The 18,252-nt window shown below is 57.2% G+C and overlaps 1 protein-coding gene across 2 annotated transcripts in view; it reads left to right on the forward strand.

Annotated features, from left to right (window-relative positions):
* Nucleotides 1-16,980, forward strand: part of PGBD5 (piggyBac transposable element derived 5) — a 73,950-nt gene extending 56,970 nt beyond the window's left edge. Inside the window, exons 4-8 of one of the 2 annotated variants that reach the window (XM_037069477.1) lie at nucleotides 5,148-5,328; nucleotides 8,126-8,323; nucleotides 13,419-13,524; nucleotides 15,030-15,244; nucleotides 15,342-16,980. In XM_037069477.1, the coding sequence (XP_036925372.1) occupies nucleotides 5,148-5,328; nucleotides 8,126-8,323; nucleotides 13,419-13,524; nucleotides 15,030-15,225 (681 nt within the window). In that variant the 3' untranslated portion in view covers nucleotides 15,226-15,244; nucleotides 15,342-16,980. Of the gene's footprint in view, nucleotides 1-5,147; nucleotides 5,329-8,125; nucleotides 8,324-13,418; nucleotides 13,525-15,029 lie in introns of both variants that reach the window. The other variant, XM_037069476.1, reaches the window with a different exon arrangement.
* Nucleotides 16,981-18,252: the final 1,272 nt, after the last annotated feature.

Here is an 18,252-nt window from a genome sequence, read left to right on the forward strand (position 1 = left end):
GGAGGAGGGAAAGGAGAGGCTCACACAGGAGACGGAACTTGCGGTCCGCAGGGGAAGCCGTGTGGTTGACAGGAGGGAGCTCCTTTGTCTGAGGTGCTGAGGCTGCACTTCTTGGAGGCCCTGTGGCCTCTCTGTGGGGTCGAAAGGAGACCGTCGTCTGGAGGGACCGCTGTTCTGTCTGTTCAAAGTGTCAAAGAGACTGAGGATCCAGTGGGAGCAAATCGGCCACTGTTCAGTTCACATATTGATGCCTGGTTACTCCATGAAGCCCTGAGAGTCTTTGGGTGTAAAGAAAAGGGTCTGTTAATTTAAATGACAGTGACGAAACACACAAGCAGCAAAGGCAGGTTCCTCCTGCTTGAATGTGCTGGATGGGGCTGTCTGCTTCCAGGGTTCCCAGCGGGGGAGGGACCCTGGCAGGCAGGAGCCCTGAGAAGGCAGGGGCAAGAGAGTAGATGCCAGCGAGCGCCCCGTGGGGGAGCCGTAAGGGGCATGGGGATGCTCCGCTGAAGATAGACAGGGCCGAGAGGGCTGAGTGACTGCCGTGTGGAGCAGGGCAGAGCCATGCTACATGGCCACCGTCATTCCTTGCTCAGTGAGGCAACATACCTGGAGGGGGTTGGGCTTCAGTGGCCAGGATTCAAATGGGAACTTCCAAATGCTCTTACCCCTGGGCTCACCCTCGGTGTGTCCAACAGCACCCAGGTGGACGTCTTCGAGGGCCACTCTGAACGAGGTCCCGCCCCGTGTTGCTGGACCAGCTGGTCTGGAAGCTCCTCCCCTCCCTTGATTCTCCATGAATCAAGGAGAATCTATGACTTTCTGATAGCTTCTGGGCTTCAGGAAAGGGTAATTTACAGTGATGGGGTGCCTGCCTCCCTCCGTGCATTATTCTCTTTCACAAAGCCATTATGAGCGAGCTGTGTTCTGCTTCTATTTCATAGAAGGAAACTGAGGCACAGAGAGACCAGCTACTTCGCCCAAAGTCTCAGCCATAAAGCGACAGATGATTTGACCCAGGCCTTCTGAGCCCAGAGCCTTAACCAATAGGCTGTGTTCTCTCCCGGGGAGAGAATTTTTCTCACTTTAGACGAGACCCAGGGTCTGGTCCTCCTCCAAGGTGGCCGTTGTTGGCTGGTGTTCTTGCATCAGCTGTCACCGATCCCCCTCATTACTGTGAGGCGTACTTTTCCTGTGGAAGGAACCCAAGGAATGTGCACTGAAGTTTTGTTTTCATTTGACTTGGAACCTTTTCTTATACACTCTGTGAAAGAAATCTTTTGCTCCTGGTCTGTAACTAACTGGATGAGCTTGACAAATAAGGCTCGGAGTGGAATCCGTGAACTAGAGTGAATTCCGCTTGTGGAGTTGACGTGGGCAGGGCCCATGTTCGTCCATCTGCTCGTTCTTGCGGTGGCCAGAGTGCCAGCTCTGATTTTGCCCTGGTTGGACATGGTTATGTCACAGGAGGGAATCGGCTGGGGTATAGGACATCTGTCACGTCTTCCCCGAGTGTCTTTGAGGAGGGGGCTGAGGACCCATCTCTTCCTCGGTCATTTGAATAGGGTGATTTGCCCATAATTTGCCACATGGGAATTCAGAGACAACAATCAAGTATNTGATTTGACCCAGGCCTTCTGAGCCCAGAGCCTTAACCAATAGGCTGTGTTCTCTCCCGGGGAGAGAATTTTTCTCACTTTAGACGAGACCCAGGGTCTGGTCCTCCTCCAAGGTGGCTGTTGTTGGCTGGTGTTCTTGCATCAGCTGTCACCGATCCCCCTCATTACCGTGAGGCGTACTTTTCCTGTGGAAGGAACCCAAGGAATGTGCACTGAAGTTTTGTTTTTATTTGACTTGGAACCTTTTCTTATACACTCTGTGAAAGAAATCTTTTGCTCCTGGTCTGTAGCTAACTGGATGAGCTTGACAAGTAAGGCTTGGAGTGGAATCCGTGAACTAGAGTGAATTCCACTTGTGGAGTTGACGTAGGCAGGGCCCATGTTCGTCCATCTGCTCGTTCGTGCGGTGGCCAGGGTGCCAGCTCTGATTTTGCCCTGGTTGGACATGGTTATGTCACAGGAGGGAATCGGCTGGGGTACAGGACATCTGTCACGGCTTCCCCGAGTGTCTTTGAGGAGGGGGCTGAGGACCCATCTCTTCCTCGGTCATTTGAATGGGGTGATTTGCCCATAATTTGCCACATGGGGATTCAGAGACAACAATCAAGTATTATTAAGCGCCTGTAGAAGTGAGCCAGGCAGTGACTGGCTCAGATTAAACCCTGGCCCTCGCCCCAAGGACCTAGAACCCATGATCTCCTTGACGTGGGTGGGCGCGTGGAGCTCACAGCAAGGTAGCCCCCTCACCCCCACCAGCCTGTCATTTTGAAAGACGGCCTCACTGGGACTTGAGCTGGGATGGAACAAAAGCAAAGTTCTTGCACGGTCTTTCGTGCCAAAGGAGCAGCTGGAGAAGGGAGGGCAGAGAGCAGTCCCCGCGCACTGGCCCTGCCTGGTCCTGGTTGTGGTAAAGAGGCAATGGGAGAGGAACCAGCTGTGAGAGTCGTTGTGCAGTGGCGGCTTGGGGACTGGGCTGGAAAGCCGGGCTCATGGGCCTGGCAAGGCGCATGGCCACGCTGCCCCACAGAGCTGAAGGGGACACACGCCCTGTATCTGGGTGCTGCAGGTGGTGGCCACTGGCCAAGGCGACTGTTAAGCACTTGGAATGTGACGAGTGTGACTATGGAACTGGAGTTTTCAGTGTACTCACTGTTAGTTAATCCACACTAAACTGGCCACGTGTCTTGTCCAGTCTAGAGCTTCGCCATTAACAAGCCATTTCTCTGTATACAACTTCCCCTTAAAGTCAGTGGCCTTGCCAGGTGCGTAGTGTTATTATCCTTGCAAGTCAGAAAATTATCGCTCAGAGCCATTGAGTGACTTGTCCCAAACCACTCAGGCCGGTGGATGTAGTGCCATGCCCACTGGCTCCAGTGGTCACCCCACCCCCCCACCCGCTGTCTCCTTGTAGGGGACTCAGTTGCTCTCATGGTAAGTGAGCATCATTTAAATTTTGCAGTTCTTACAAGTGGCCCCCAAATGTCCCAGGCCACAGCCTTGCACACGTCCCTGAGCTTGTTCTACATCATTTCAGTGAGACTGTCACTCTTGCGCTGTCCCTCGTGGCTACACCGTGCCCCCCTGTCTCTGGCGAGCACCACCAAAGGCCCAGTGACAGCTTAGTGGAAGTGTCAGCTGCTACAACTTAAGGACCTCTGAGCCCATCAGTGTTGCAGCTGTTGCCAGTGTTTTTTGACAGACTGGGGTGGGGTGAGGGAGACGGAGCCAGGCCCCCCCCTCGAGGTCTTGGGACACTTGAGAAGTAAGGCTGACATAGCAGTTGTGTGTGACCTGTGTCCCCTAGGCATTGCTACGGTAGTCCACGCTTCCTAAGATTCTGTCTGTCAGGATGTCACTGTAAAATACACCCCACTAGTGATCTCACCTGGCACGAAGTGTAGTCTCATACTGGTAACTTCCTCCCCTTACCGTCTGTGTCTAGGCATCTGAAAGTTAATAACTCGTATCCCGTGAAACTGGTTTTAGGAAAAGTGACAAGTTTGGCAACTGAACGACATAATTTTCTGCCCTAAAGACACTGGTCGAACCAGCTCGTGGCTCAGGTGGTAAGAGCATCTACGGCAAATTCCACGTACCCAGGGATGGACGGTGTTTAGCGCCATGCTGCTCTCTCTAGTTGTGTGTGTGTGTGTGGGGGGGGGAGGACTTTCTGCAACGCAGCAACCACGCAGTTAAGTGAAGGGCGTCTCCTTCAGCAGTGCTCCCGGGAGCTGTGATAGAACTCGCACCCCGAGTGTGTCTGAGTGTGTGTGCGTGCACAGGGATGCGGCCTCGCCCAGATCCACTCTGCACGCAGCTGTTCGTGCATCCGCAGCAGCTGTGGCCGTTGGGATGAGATTCCGTTGGGAGTCCTGATCTTTCTTGTGGAGTTACAGGTGTGCTCATCCACTCGACAGCCTGGACCAGCTGAAGTCGGTCAGAGTGGAGGCAGAGCAGTGGGATGCTCTATTCAAGTTTGCACAACCCTTGAACACTTCCTTCTCAGTGTGCCCCTGGCTGGGACTTTTGAGGGTGCTAGGTTTTTATGTTACCTGTGCAATGTAGGTCTTATTTTATATTCACTTTAAAAAGAAACTCCCTAATGGAGAGCTCTGAGTGCCGCTAGTTGGGAACCCTCTCAGGACTCTCATGGCTGGCGCTGTTGACCTCAGCCTTCCTCCAGATTTCCCAGTAGGGACAAGAGAGCTCTGAGTCCCTCCAGCCCTTGTTTGTGACGGGAGGGGACCGGCTGGAACCTGGGGAAGTGCCAGTGCTCAGATGCGCTTGTGTGGACAAACTAAGATGGCCCTGCAACAGGACTACATGCCATTGGGGGAAGCGTGCTCTTCCCAGGAGAGTGAGAGGCTGGCCGTGCCTCTGAGAGGCGCTGTTCCTTCCAGGTGGGCACTTAACACAGTTTGAAATGACAGTGCCTTACCTAGACCGGAACCGTCTCAGGTGCCACAAGTCCCAGACACACCTGCTCAGAGTTGCAACTAATAAGCAGGTGTCGTTTCAGCCTCTAAGTGTGTGGCAATTTCTTATGCAGCAAAAACCAACATGTGCCCAGTGTTTCTAACTGTGAGTGGGGATTTCTGTGCAGAAACAGTGAACATGAGCAGGGGTCACCAGGCATGGGAGGAAAGGACAGGCATGTGTGTTAACGTAGAAATTATTGATTACACTGCATTTTACATAGTATTGCCATCAGGAACAGGGCTTGTCTTTCCATTCTGCTTTGGTCACGTGCCCTTGACTAAATCACCAGATCCAGTCGCTGTTTATCTGCCAGGTTGTTGGACCTTCTTGACGGTTTCCTCCTTTTTGACAGTTTTACCCCATTCCCTTCTCTCTTCGGCTTCTCCTGCCTCCCTGTCATTTCTCTGTGAGCCCCGCCTCTGGGCCCACACCCCTCAAGGCTAGGGACCCTGGGAATCCGGCTCAGATTGGGACGTGATACAGACAAGTGCAGAGGAAGAAAGGGAGCCACGCTGGGGACTCGCTGACTGCTGTATGTTTCCATTAAAGATTTACGTCCACCTGAAGGAAGGCGGGGGCCCCGATGGGCTGGACGCGCTGAAGAACAAGCCCCAGCTCCACGGTGTGGTGGCCCGGAGCCTGTGCCGGAATGCCGCCGGCAAGAACTACATCATCTTCACGGGGCCCAGCATCACCAGCCTGACCCTGTTTGAAGAGTTTGAAAAGCAAGGTTGGTCGGGGGCGAGCCGCTGTGGTCCCTGGGGCGCAGGATGTCAGTGCCCCCTGCCCGGGAAGGTGGCGGTCAGGGTTGGGGGTGCCGGAGGAGGGTGGAGCTCGGACCACAGTGAGGAGGCCTTTCCCAAGGGAACAGGTCACCCCAGCCCGCAGTGGGCACTGACACCCTGTGCCCCAGGGACCCAGCCGCCGGCTCTCCATCTGGGGGGCTCTCTGTCTGGGGGACGTGTCAGCACAGAGCTCTGCCCAGGCTTCAGGGCACGTTTCTTCGTGTCCTTGTTGTAAGGTGGTAGAAGGACTTGTGTCCGTGTCTGGCTGGGCTTGAGCTGCTGGAATGGACTAGCACAGAGCAGGAGGCTTAGAACCAACAGGCATTTGTTTCACACCGTTCTGGAGGCTGGAAGTCCAGGACTGGGGTGCCAGTGCGGTCCGCTGAGGGTCCTCTTCCTGGCCGTAGAGGGTGCAGTCTCTGTCCTCACGGGGTAGAAGAACAGGGGAGGTCTAGGTGGCACCAGTCCCGTCCTGCAGGGTGGCACACTCGTGACCGAAGCTCCTCCCAAATGCCTCACTTCCTGATGTCCTTACACCACGTTGGGCGTTGGGTTTTCAGCGCAGGAATTTGGGGGTGGGGGGGCACAGACACTCACCTGTAGCACGGGCACCGCTCCTCCCAGGGTACTAGGGAGTCTGAACTCAGCCCCATCTGTAGCAGGGCGCTTGCAGTCGGCAGAGGGGTAGATGCCGCAGAGAATCGTGTGGATCGACGCAGGTGCGGGACAGAGGGCCTCGGCAGGGTCTCCCCTGCGTGCTGAGATGCCCCATGCGTTTGTGGCAGAGGTGGGCCAGCCTCCTCTGCGGGTCTGGCAGGAACAGGAGCTGGAGTGGCAGGTCTGGGCCAAGCCAGGAAGCCTGGCCGTGGCGTCTGCCTTTGCCTTGTCCTGCACGCGGTGGGCGGGGGGAGGGGGGTGTCTGGGCAGCTCAGGAGAAACACGGAAAGCCCCCACTCTGCTGGAGGAGCCACCCAACTGCAGACCTGATGCTTAGCCACAGATCAGACATCTGGCCTTAAAACGAAATAGTGACGGGGAGCTGACGGCTCTGGGACGGAGCAGCCACAGTGAGCAGCGTCCCAGGATGGTGCGCTCCTGCCGGCGGGGGCACGTGTGCCGGGGCGGGGCCGGTGTGGTGCGACTGAGGATGCCACAGACTGCCACGGGCCATCTGTGGTTCTGGGGGGAGGGGTCGCCTGTGGGCTCAGGAGACTGGGGGAGGTTGGAGGAGAGAGAGTCTTCTAGTGAGAAAACAGTTAGACATGGAAGTTGAGGTTTTCTACCAATGGGCAAAGATTTCATTGCTTGGTCTTTAAAAGCACCTAGAGCTGCGGGCCCTTCCCATGGGCCTCATGGGCCTCACCTGCGATGTGAGCACCTAGGGTGGTGGTCCTCCGTCAGCAGTGGCCACACTGACGGCCGCCCGCACCCCGGATGCTGGCCTCCTTGGTCTGCGGTTTCCCCAGGAGATTCCCCCTTAGGCCCACATCGTTTACAGCCAGTGAAAATGTTCGTAAAGTAATTGCTGTTCCCACAAAAGGGACAGATTCAGGACGGCTTGGCTACCACTCGGGCTTTCTGCCTCCCCCCGTGGGAAAAGGCAGCTCATTCCCCCAGTCTGGACAGGCCGGGCAGAACGTCCTTGGCCTGCTGCCCTAGTCTTCCTCCCTGTTTGGAAAGCATGTTCTTCTTCTTGCAGATTTGGGTAGTTCTGTCTGTGGAGGAGCAAGCGGCAGGGCGCCCTCTCCCTTTGGGACCCCAACCACCCGGGGTCTTCTCCCCCCCACTGCTGCTGCTCAAGGAGGAAAGGAACCCCCAAGTCTGCTGGCCTGGGGTGGGGGTCAGTGATGGGCGCTGATGGGAATGGCACTGTGTTCGCCTCCAGTGAGCGAAACTGTCCCCAAGTCAGAGTGTCACCTCCAGGCACCCAGATTGAGGACACAGGCTTAGGGGAGGGGGGACTTCCCCAGGGCCATTTGTGGCTGCCTGCCCACCGGGCCCCTGAGCAGGGGGACCCAGAAGGGCCTAGAGCCCAGGGCGGAACTCAGGGGTCTCCTGTTCCTACTGGTCCCCACTCACAGTCCCGCCCCCATGGAAACTTCTGGGGCTTAGGGGCCACGCTCAGGCCCTTCTCCCTCAGGAAGCTGCCACTCACTCTGCACTTTCGGCTCAAAGGTGGGCACCGACTTAGTGAGTGCGGTTTGGTGACTCTTTCCGCTGCTGGGTTTAACTTCTCTCCAAGGGGGTGGGGCCCCTGGCTGCTGTGCTGACAGGGCAGGGTGGGCCCTTGGCCGGTCAAGCCTTGGTGACAGTGTTAGGGTGACTTAACTGTGGCTGGGTTCGGAGCTCAGCGTTGCCCTCCAGCCATGGGGCTGCAGTTCCTCTTCTGTGGTGCGGAGTGACAAGGGGAGTCCAGAAGTTTCTAGAAGCAGAAGGGATGGCAGGTGCCCCTGTTTAGTCAGCGCTCCGGCAGTGAGAGCTCCTGTGCTGCTCTGGCTTCCCTGCGTACGTCACAGTCCCGCACGTAACCTCACGCAGACTGTGGACGTTCTGGAGAGACACCGTGTCTGGGAGAAGAGCCCCAGACGTCAGCAGTCTCTCCTGGAGGAACTTCTACAGGCACGCCTCCCAAGCGCTGGTCTCAGGCAGTCCCTCCTGTCCCCGAGCATTCCCAGGGCTTGGAGGGGGGGTTCCGGGGCCTCTGATGACATCCGTGTGAGTTTGCGTCCCTGTCCCCACCAGGCATTTACTGCTGTGGCCTGCTCAGCTCCAGGAAGAGCGATTGCACGGGCCTGCCGGCGTCCATGCTGACCAACCCGGCCACGCCCCCCGCCCGGGGCCAGCACCGCATCAAGACCAAGGGCAACATGTCTCTGATCTGCTGGTACAACAAGGGGCACTTCCGCTTCCTCACCAACGCCTACTCGCCGGTGCAGCAAGGTGGGGGCTCTGCTGTGTGTGCGCGGGGGTTGGGTGAGCTTGAGTGAGATGCCTGCAGGGTGAGTCTGAGGGCCCATCCGCCTGCAGCACCGGGGTCCCGCCCACCTGGTCCCTCGCGGTGGCCAGGCCGAAGGCTGCAGCTTGCACCCCACACCAGCCAACTAGAGAAGCATCGACGCCCCCGCTGCAGGGGCCTGAGGCAGCCAGGTCTCTTGGGGGACGTGGGGTCCCGCGCCTGGCGTGTTTAGATGGACCTTACGTCATCACTGTCATCCGATGTTCTGTCAAAATCTATTCTGGTGGGGAGGGAAAGTCAGCTGCTCTTGTCTTTTCATTTCCGCCTTAGAAATGACTGCTTGCTCTGGAATTTTTGGGTTTTCAGTTGACCTTGTCATGATTTTCCTTGCAATTTAAAGTCCATCGCTAATGGGATTTATTTAACAAGGAGTCTCCATTTAAAGTTACCATGGCTAAGACGTTACTAAACTGCTGAAAAGGTGATTGAAATGACGTGAGGGCATTTCACAAAAATATTTACAGCCGTGTAGTGTATTTGAAAAGTCCCCAAGCTCCTTTATGTCAGGGCACCTTTCTCGTCACTTCTGAGGGGGCCCTGCCAAGGAGCTCGGTTGTGTGTGCGTGCACATATGTGGTATGCATGGTGTGGATTTGTGCATGCATGCAGGATGTGTGTGTGGCACATGTGGTACATGTGTGGCATGTGCACTGTGTCGTGTGTGCACGTGGGACGTGTGGTGTATGTGCTGTGTGTATATAGGGAATGTGTTTGATGTCTGTTGTCATTTTTTTCCCATCCCTCACCCCCCCACACACACAGAAGTGATCACATGATTAAGGGACCGAGCACGTGGGTGTCTTTGTCCCCTGCAGGGTTAGGGGGTGTGGGACTCACACTCGTGAGCTCTGTCAAGGGCACTTAGAGGGAGTGTTTGGAAGTGACCTTGCAAGCTGAAGGCGAGCATTTGAATTAGGCTCTTATTCCAGGGGCTGGGGCATGGAGGATTTTAGGGACACATTTGGGAGTATGGTGCAGGGGCTACTTCCCACCAAATCACTGTTGAGTGCTAGTCTCAGAAAATATGGCCCAAAGCAGAACATTGCACTTCCCCGAGCTGGGTGCCCCGGGGTAACAGAGAGGAGATTGCCTCTGGGGAGGCTGGAAAGCAGCGAGCAGTAGGACTTCAGAGGACAAATCTTAAAGCTGCAATGTCGGGGTTGGGCCCCTTAAATCAAGGGAATGAGTAAGGAGGATATTGATGGGGAAGAAGAGCTGATTTTTAAATATGCTGCAACTTTGAGTTTGTGTGGAGTTCAGCCCGAGTTTCCCTTCCTAAAGGACTTGTGAATCCAAACGTCCTGAAACCCACAGTGTGCCCACAGCATCACCCGCGCCTCCGGGGCCCTGGACGTGGTACCCTGGGGAGGGTGGGCACCTGGGCTGGGGGGCAAGGAGGAAGGGGCTGGAGGCCCACTGCTCCTTCCCCTGGAAATCCCTGCCCCGCCCCGAAGCTCAGAGGCTTTTAGTTAAATGAAGGGAGCGTTTTCCTTTCTGTGTACAACAAAACCACAGTGTTTTAAAGGCAACTAGTATTTCATTGTATTTGTCATAATTTTTCTCACCCCTGACAGTGATTCATTTTTTACAGCATGAATAGTGGTGGGGTGAACATCTTCGTACCTGAACCTTTGGGTGGGTCTTCGATCACTTCCTCAAGACGAGTCTGTGGGTGGGGCGTCTGGGCCGAGGGGCCCGAGCATGTTGACGGCTTTGGTGAGGGGACAAAAGGTTGTGTGTGCCGCTGGGACAGGCCACGGGGGCCCAACCTTCCATTCTTCGTGTTCTTTGGATTTTTTCTTGTGAGGTCTTTGTCTTATTGACTTGGAAGCAAATTTTAGGCCCATAGCAAATGTCTTCCTGTATTTGTTTTCCTTGTTTTTTTATGGTTAGTATTTCTAACATAAATTTTTTTTTCATTTTTGAGTAAGCAAGTCTGTTCATCTTGTTCTTTACTCTCAAACATTAGGCATCTCTGCTCAGTCCCAAGGTGGGTGTGAGTGTATGTACGTGTGGTGTGTGTGTGGACAGGCAGGTGTGAGTGCATGTGCATGGTGTGTGCGTGTGGACAGGCAGCTGTGAGGTCACCTGCTCGTTTTATATGGTGCTTTGCGATCTGCAGAATGATCCACTTTAAATTCACCTGGGTGCTTGGCATCCGTGGGAACTTCTATACATCTTTAATTAAGTACGAGGGTTGGTTGACCAGGCAGCTGCACCTCTGGGCCCAAACCATTCACTGAATGGATTTCCTTTCTCTGCTACTTTAAATGCCATCCAGCTGGTAGGGGCTCATGAATTCTAAAGACTGGTTTTCAGATTTATTCTGTGGCCACGTACAACCCAAACTGAACAGAATTTCCAGTTTTAGAAAATGTTTAGGAATGTTGTTGGACTGTTTATTGTTCTTTAGAGTCTAAGGAAACAGGAGGCGTCTTTCAGAGAGCGTCAGCAGGTGTGCGTTGCACTTTTTAAGACTCACACATTGTCCCATGTCTAGGGACATCCCCATCAAGAACTAAGTCCTCTTGCTTTTCTCCTAAAACCCACTCCGATTTCCCCAGCACAGTCCCCGCCCACTTCAGGTTCAGATGCCAGGAGAGAGAGGCACCCCCAGAACACCTGCCCGGGACCCGGTGTCGGCTTGTGACTCCTTCAGACCTAGGGAAGGGCGGCGGGGGTGCTGGCCAAGCCACAGAAAGCCCGTGGGGGTGGTAGACAGAGCTGCTGGGATGTTGAAGTCACGGGGTTGGGTAATCCACACGGTGGCTTAGAGGTGGTCACGTGGGGTGCAGCTGTGACCCAGGGTCACGCAGAGCTGTGGAGGCACAGGGTCCGCCCAGGGGCCTGTGGGACCTGTGCCTGTCACTCCCGGGTGTGACGCCAGCAAAGACAGGTAACACCAGGTAACCGCTTGTCAGCATGTGCACTGTCCAAGGATCTTTGGGCCTCAGAAAAAGTAATTATAGGACAGTAACCTGACCCTTTTCAGATGGAGCAGTATCTCAAAATGCCAAGTGTCACCATGGAGGACGGTGACCTGGGTTATAAACTGGGGCAGTGCTTGGGGAGACAGAGCACACCGGGGGTTAAAGCCACTCTCCTGAGATTCCAAGCTGAACTCTTTGGTGTTGAGTTAAAAGGAACGAGAGTGATGGGAAGGCGGTCTCCGTGGCTGGGCGTGTGGTACGGTGGCCACCCAGAGCTGTCGCCCTGGCCATGTTGAGGCCAGGAGGCCGAAGCTGCAGTTTGGGGGATCCCTAGGGACTCGGCCCCTCTGGGGTCCATTCTGGGAGAGGAAGCCTGACCCCTGGGAACTGCGGGGACTCAGCAAACAGAGGGTTTGTTTGTTTACAGGGGTGGTCTGACCTGCTCACACCCATGTGAACTTGGGGTTTCTGAAATGGCCTCGGTAGCCCCAGAAGATGCTAGAATTGAATGTCAGACAAGCTAAAATGGAGCTGGGATGGGGAACCTGCCAGGCCTGGGCCTCGAGGATGAGGCTGGGATGTTTCCCCCCAGGTCTGGGCGGGAGGTGGGGCAGGGGGGCTGAGACAAGAGATGGGGAGCAGGTGTCCTCAGGGGGAGTGTTAGAGGGAGACAGCCCACCTTGGGGGCTGCGGGACGCCCCAGGCAGCTGCGGAGCTCGGCCTCAGAGAACGCCCCGGAGGCCGGATCACCGACCACAGAGCCGCTTTGGGCAGAGAGGAGCCCGGAGCCCCCTGGCCAGGTGGAGGCCTCGGTTCCGGGCACGGCTGACCCTCGGCTGTAGGAACGCACCCTGGCCCTGCCCCAGGCCTTTGAGGCCAGGCTGCCAGCGGTGGGGCCCGGGCTACTCTATCCCTGACCAGCTCTCTGGGGGTTTCTTTNCCACCTTGGGGGCTGCGGGACGCCCCAGGCAGCTGCGGAGCTCGGCCTCAGAGAACACCCCGGAGGCCGGATCACCGACCACAGAGCCGCTTTGGGCAGAGAGGAGCCCGGAGCCCCCTGGCCAGGTGGAGGCCTCGGTTCCGGGCACGGCTGACCCTCGGCTGTAGGAACGCACCCTGGCCCTGCCCCAGGCCTTTGAGGCCAGGCTGCCAGCGGCGGGGCCCGGGCTGCTCTATCCCTGACCAGCTCTCTGGGGGTTTCTTTAGTGTGAAAAACCAGTGTGTATTTGTGGGCAGGGGGCAGAAAAGAAAAGAAAAGAAAAGAAAGCTCCCCTCCCAGGACTCGGCCTGTGCAGAGAGCTCTCTTCCACCCTCTCAGTGAGGGTGGGGAGGGGGCGCCCCGATAAAGCCCCTTGTGCTGCGTGGAACGTGCCTTGTTTCCTTCAGCGGAGTCCGTTTCAGTGGGGCTAAAGTTTCACAGCCCTTTGAACTAATCCCTTAAGAGAACAACACCCGCACTGCCTTCAGGAGCACACCACGCCCGGGAGGCTGGCACACCACGCCGGGGAGGCTGCGTGGAGCGGCTGCCCGGGAGTCCCGGCCACGGCCACGGCCACGTGTGGGCACTGGGGTTGGAGGACAGTGCCCTGCAGCGGGTGCCCTGGGCCCCCCACCCCTGGCAACAGGATTTAGGACTCGCTAGGAGCTGGGCTTGGCAGTGCCCCTAGCATCCTGTCCCCTTTCTATGTGGTGGTGGAACAGGCGTGGATGTGGACGGCTTGTGTGTAGGCCGAGTTTCAGGAGCTGCAGAGGGTACTTTCCATCCCTGAGGCCACAGGGGCCCCAGAAGTCCCAGGAGGCATGACGGGGCTGATCCTGGGGGCGAGGTACCTCATTGTTCTTTGGAGCCTCGAATTTCACCTTCTTTGGCAGAGGAAGGTGGAGCAGGCAGATGGGACCTCCTGTGCACCCTGACCTCAGCCTCCAGCGCCTCCTCCCCCGCTCTCCTCCACTCCTCTGCCCCCCTCCTCCGTTCTCTGCTTCACATCTGGGCACCCACGCAGGGTGGACACAGGCACACCTGTAAGTCACATGTCAGGCACTCTTGGAGGAGGCAGGCAGAGGGGGACTGACCCTCCCTCCCCCACAGGGGCGATCATCAAGAGGAAGAGGGGGGAGGTCCCCTGCCCCCTGGCCGTGGAGGCGTTTGCCGCTCACCTCAGCTACATCTGCAAGTATGACGACAAGTACAGCAGGTAGGTGGCTCCCAGGACCCCCCACCCCCACCCCGGGGCGGGGGCTGGGGGGTGGTCTTGCAGCGGCACTGTCTCGGAATGTGGAAGTTAGTGGGTGGTCCATAGTTGCCCCAATTTCAGAATTTAAAAAGTGAAGACCCAGTGAGATAAATCCCGAGCCCGTATCCTGGCCTCCTGGGCTCCGCCCAGGCAGCCCTGCCCCTCTGGGCACCCACCCCTTCTCCATGCCCTCCCCACCCCCTTCCCCATCTGGTGGTGCCTCTACTTCCACATCCTCAGATCCTGCCGTCCCTCAGCGGTTGGCCCAGACCCTATACCCTCTGTGTCCCACTGCCCCAGACTCCCCTTCTGCTGGTCCACGCCCTTGGCATTGCCACACTGAGCTGCATGTCTGCAAGCACGGGTGATTCAGTCCACTCTCAGTGCCTGCACTAGGCACTGACCCGTCTGAAGCATCCACACAGTACAGGCGGCGTGTGGGTGTTCGTCTCGTACATATCCCTACATATCTCGTACATATCCCGTGCTGTCTCCTGGCCAGGCGTCAGTCTGTCTGTAACAGGAACTCAGAAGTGGTTGCTTTTGGACCTTGGCATGCCACTGAGTCTCTGTTACTGGCCTTATACCCAGAACAGGGTTAGACCCACCCAAAAGGCAAGCAGGCATTTACTCAGCCCTCTTAGAGGGCCGGTGGCATCTTCTGGGCTTTCTTGCTGTGGGGAGGCAATGCCAAGGACCCCGTTCCCCCTGGAAACTCGCAGAGGTGTGGGAGGGAGCCCACTCCTCAGGGAGGCACTGAGCTACCATCTACTGTGCCCTTCCCCGCCCTTAGCCCCTCTTGGAGTTCCATGTGGTTAATGCGGAGAAATGGAGAGCAATCCTGTGCCGAAGGCCTGCTCGGTGCGGGTGGTCGGTAGTATGGAGGATCCAACACTCAGACGCCACACAGTCAGGAAGCAGAGACAGACGGGTACATGGAGGACCCCACCCAGGGAGGAGTCCTCAGTTGGGTTGGCCCAGGAGGGATGCACCGTCCTCCCCCTCAGGACCAGAGAAGGCCCCCTGAGGTGACTTCTGCCCTCCATCTGCAGGGAAGAGGGCGTGCTGAGGAGGCATGCCCTTGGAGAGAAGAAAGTGCTTTGCACAGGCCTTCAGGGATGGGCGAACTTGACCTTTGGGAAGTGGTTGAGTGTGCACAGACACAACCTTTGAGGAGAAGGCCCAGAGCAGGCCGAGAGTTCCCTGGGGCCTTGTTCTCGGAGCCCCCGAAGGCCTGGCTCCCAGTTTCCTCCCTGCCCTCCTTGTAATGGGAGCTGTTCTCATTTTCTTTGTCTTAAGGAAAGCTCTCTGTGACAGCCTCGGCCATGCTGACTGACATGCCCCAGCCTGGCTCTTCCCCACAGCTCCCCTGCTGGCTGGGAGGAGGCCTTCGGGGACCCTCACTCCTGACTTGGGTCCCCCGCGGCTGCTGGGGTCAGCCTTTCTGACTCCCGGTGTTCCTGCAGGTATTTCATTTCTCACAAACCGAACAAGACCTGGCAGCAGGTGTTCTGGTTTGCGGTCAGCATCGCTGTCAACAATGCCTACATCCTATACAAGATGTCGGATGCCTACCACGTGAAGAGGTACAGCCGGGCGCAGTTTGGCGAGAGACTTGTGAGGGAGCTGCTGGGCCTGGAGGACGCCTCTCCGACCCACTGATGCTGGGGCCCGGGCCCAGGTAAGGGCCAGGCGGAGGAGGGGTGAGAAGGGAGAGGGCCTGCCACTCCGACCCACCTGCCCACAGCCCCGGAGACAGGTTGCTGTGACCTCTGCAGGGACCCGACGGACCTGGCCAAGGGACGGTGGCTGTCCCAGTTTCCGTCCCAGGAAGAGCATGGCCTCCCCCTGGGGAGTACCTGCCTCGCGGGGATGCTGTGTAAGAACTGGGTGCCACACCCGACTCCACCTGCCAGGTGCCCCCAGGGCCGCTGCCAGCCCTGTTCTGCCCAGCGGGGAGTTCCATCTGCACCGCGTCTGCAGGAGAGCTCAGCTCTGAGCACCCAGGACCTGGCTAGGCCTTGCCACCAAAGGCGCCAGGGACAGGAAGAGCCACAGCATGTCCTGCTAGAAACACCGCTTTGTAAAGATGTCAAGACATTTGTGGTGTGGTTCACTTGTATGCTGCGCCTGCAGGTGACCGGAAGCAGGCAGAGGCCGGCTCTTTGCTGCTAGGACTGTCCAGGTGCACAGGGGAGTGGAGGGCTCCCCCAACTTGGCCTCTGTGGGCAGTTTAGAATGGGTCTCATAGAAGAAACAGTGGGGCACCATGAAAACGCGATGACGGATGGGGGAGGGGACCTAGTGCTGGTGAGTGAAGGAGGCCTCCCTGGTCGTTGTCGCCTGTTCCACGGGTGGATGGGGAGAAGGGAAAACGCCAACAATCGCAGTGAAGTGTGATGCTATTTTTTATTTTTAAATATATCTTCAGGTTATTTTCTTACTCTTGCTTAAGATCTTCTGTAAAAGGAAAATGTCTCCCTCCTTTTCTGCCCCCCTTCCCCCCGCCCCCCCCGCCCCTCCCTGTCACCGCTCCTTGCTCAGTCTCAGTTCTGTGGTCTGAGCCAAGTGCCCATGCCGGAGCCAGAAGGGGCGGCTTGCCACCAGGGCAGATGTGTTGCACCCACCAAGGACCCAGGGGGCCTGTGGGCCTTCAGCTTTGTCACCGACCTTGTCCTGGGCCCAATTACTTGTTTAGGAAAATATGTAGCATTGCCAAGACGAATGGCAAGATGTGTCCAGGGATGACCACTCTTCCCAGAATGTGCAGCGAGTAACCTGGCCCTGTTTGCCAGTCTCAGGTGGCACCCTGGGGGTGGTGCCACTGACACCGAAGACCCCACGGGGCACAGGCTGCTGGCTCAGGGGTGGGACTTTCCCGAGGCCGGCTCACTGCAGGACGGGAAGGGTTACCAGACAGCAGCTGGCAGCCAGGCCCCACTTACTCCCCGGGACATCCGGGGCTCTTTCTGAATCCGGGCTCCAGGTCTTCCAGGAGGAGGCCTCAGCCAGAGTGGCCGGCTGTCTGGCTGTCCCCGCAGACAACAAACAAGTCATTCCTGGAGTCGCCTGGTCCCCCGGCAGCCACTTCACGCCGCCCCCTCACTTGTACAAGTGTGGCGTCTACTCTACTCAGGCTTGGGGACTTCCTCCCGTGGTCACTCACACGCAGTGCGTGAGCCGTGTTGCCGGCAGCATGCCCCCAGCTCCATGTCACCCGTGTCCTCGGTGCGTGACGGCCACCCTCGTCCTTGGTGTTCATTCAGTGCCACGGATTGCAGGCCAAATTTTAAATTGCATTTCGAAACACGTTGCCATGTCCTTTACTTGGATTGAAAGCACTTTTACCACGTGGAGAAATATATTTTTAATTTGTGATGCTTTTCTACGAGGTCCACTATTTCTGAGTTTAATGTGTTTCCAACACTTTAGGAAGACTAATGGAAGCTGATGAGTTTTCTTTTCTGTCCAAATAAGTAAAAGAAACAATAAAAGTCTATTTAGATGTTGATTCTTTGTTAATATATGTGACCTGGCCACTGAGTGCGACCCCGTCCCCACCCTCCTCAGCACCCCCCCCCAGCGACGTTGGGTGCCGTCCTCCACGTGGCTCCCCGCACTGCCCTCAAGCCACGGTTTGGGAGGCGTGGCTGCAAAGGCCCACCTCCTCCGAGTGTCGCCCATGCACCAGCTCCTCTTACAGGGACCCTGGGAGGTAGGCATGGCCTGTCATTGCTGGAGGTGACAGGACAGATGGGACAGCTGGCCCAGGAGAGCCGCTGAAGGCTGGAGGGAGTCCTCAGGGCCCAGGCCACCGCCGCCCTGTGGGCGAGGGGCCAGAGTGACCGTTCTCCAAGATGCCACAGTCAGACTCTCCTCAAGGCTTTTCCCGCTCCCCAGGTCGCCCCTGGTTCTGTCCCCACAGCACTGGTCAACCATCCGGGGGTAGAAAGCACAGCCTTCCCTGCCGGGCACCAGAGGAAAGGGGGTGCCCCGCAAGGTCACAACGCGCCCACCCAGGGAGGTGCAGGACGTGCCCCCGGGCCCGCCCCCGCAGCCACGGTGGGCTTCGGAAAAAGCTCTCTCTGAAGCCCCTGCTGCCTCGGCCCCTGAGTCCGTAGCCTCATTGTGTCCCCAGACGCCTTCTCTCTCTGCTGGGGACACTGAAATGCTCTGCTTCGGGCTCCAACACTTTTCATTCTGCGGCTTCTGTGTCCTGTCTTTGAAAGTATGCCTAGGCCTTCTTTCTAAGGACGTCATTCTCTCCCAGTAGGAAACAAAAGAGGGGGTATGTCAGGTGCCAGCGTGGTGCTCGGAGCTGTTGCCGTAAACTGCCAGCAGGACGTGAGGGTGTGCCAACTGCTCGGGCGTCCACCCCGTAGCTACTGGTGTGTGCAGTGCACACACGTCCCTCCGGGTGCTGGCCTGCACCCTGTTTCTCTGCCATCCAGGGGTTCCGACATCAGCTGGTGGCCACCCGGCAGCTTCCTTGGAGGGCACAGGCCACTGGCATCGGTGGTGGCTCTGTTTGGATCCTTCCCACGCACGTGGGGGGCAGAGGGGTATCCATGCTTCAATGCACAGTCCCATATGGGTAGGTCTTCCTCCAAAAGGGGCAGCTGTGCGGCGTTTCTGTACATTCTCCTCCTCATGAGCTATGCACGCGGCTCACTTGGGAACTTGATCTTC

The sequence above is a fragment of the Sturnira hondurensis genome, unplaced genomic scaffold (assembly GCF_014824575.4).
Source record: "Sturnira hondurensis isolate 20B ecotype Veracruz unplaced genomic scaffold, ASM1482457v3 Scaffold0018525, whole genome shotgun sequence".
NCBI classification, from domain to species: domain Eukaryota; kingdom Metazoa; phylum Chordata; class Mammalia; order Chiroptera; family Phyllostomidae; genus Sturnira; species Sturnira hondurensis.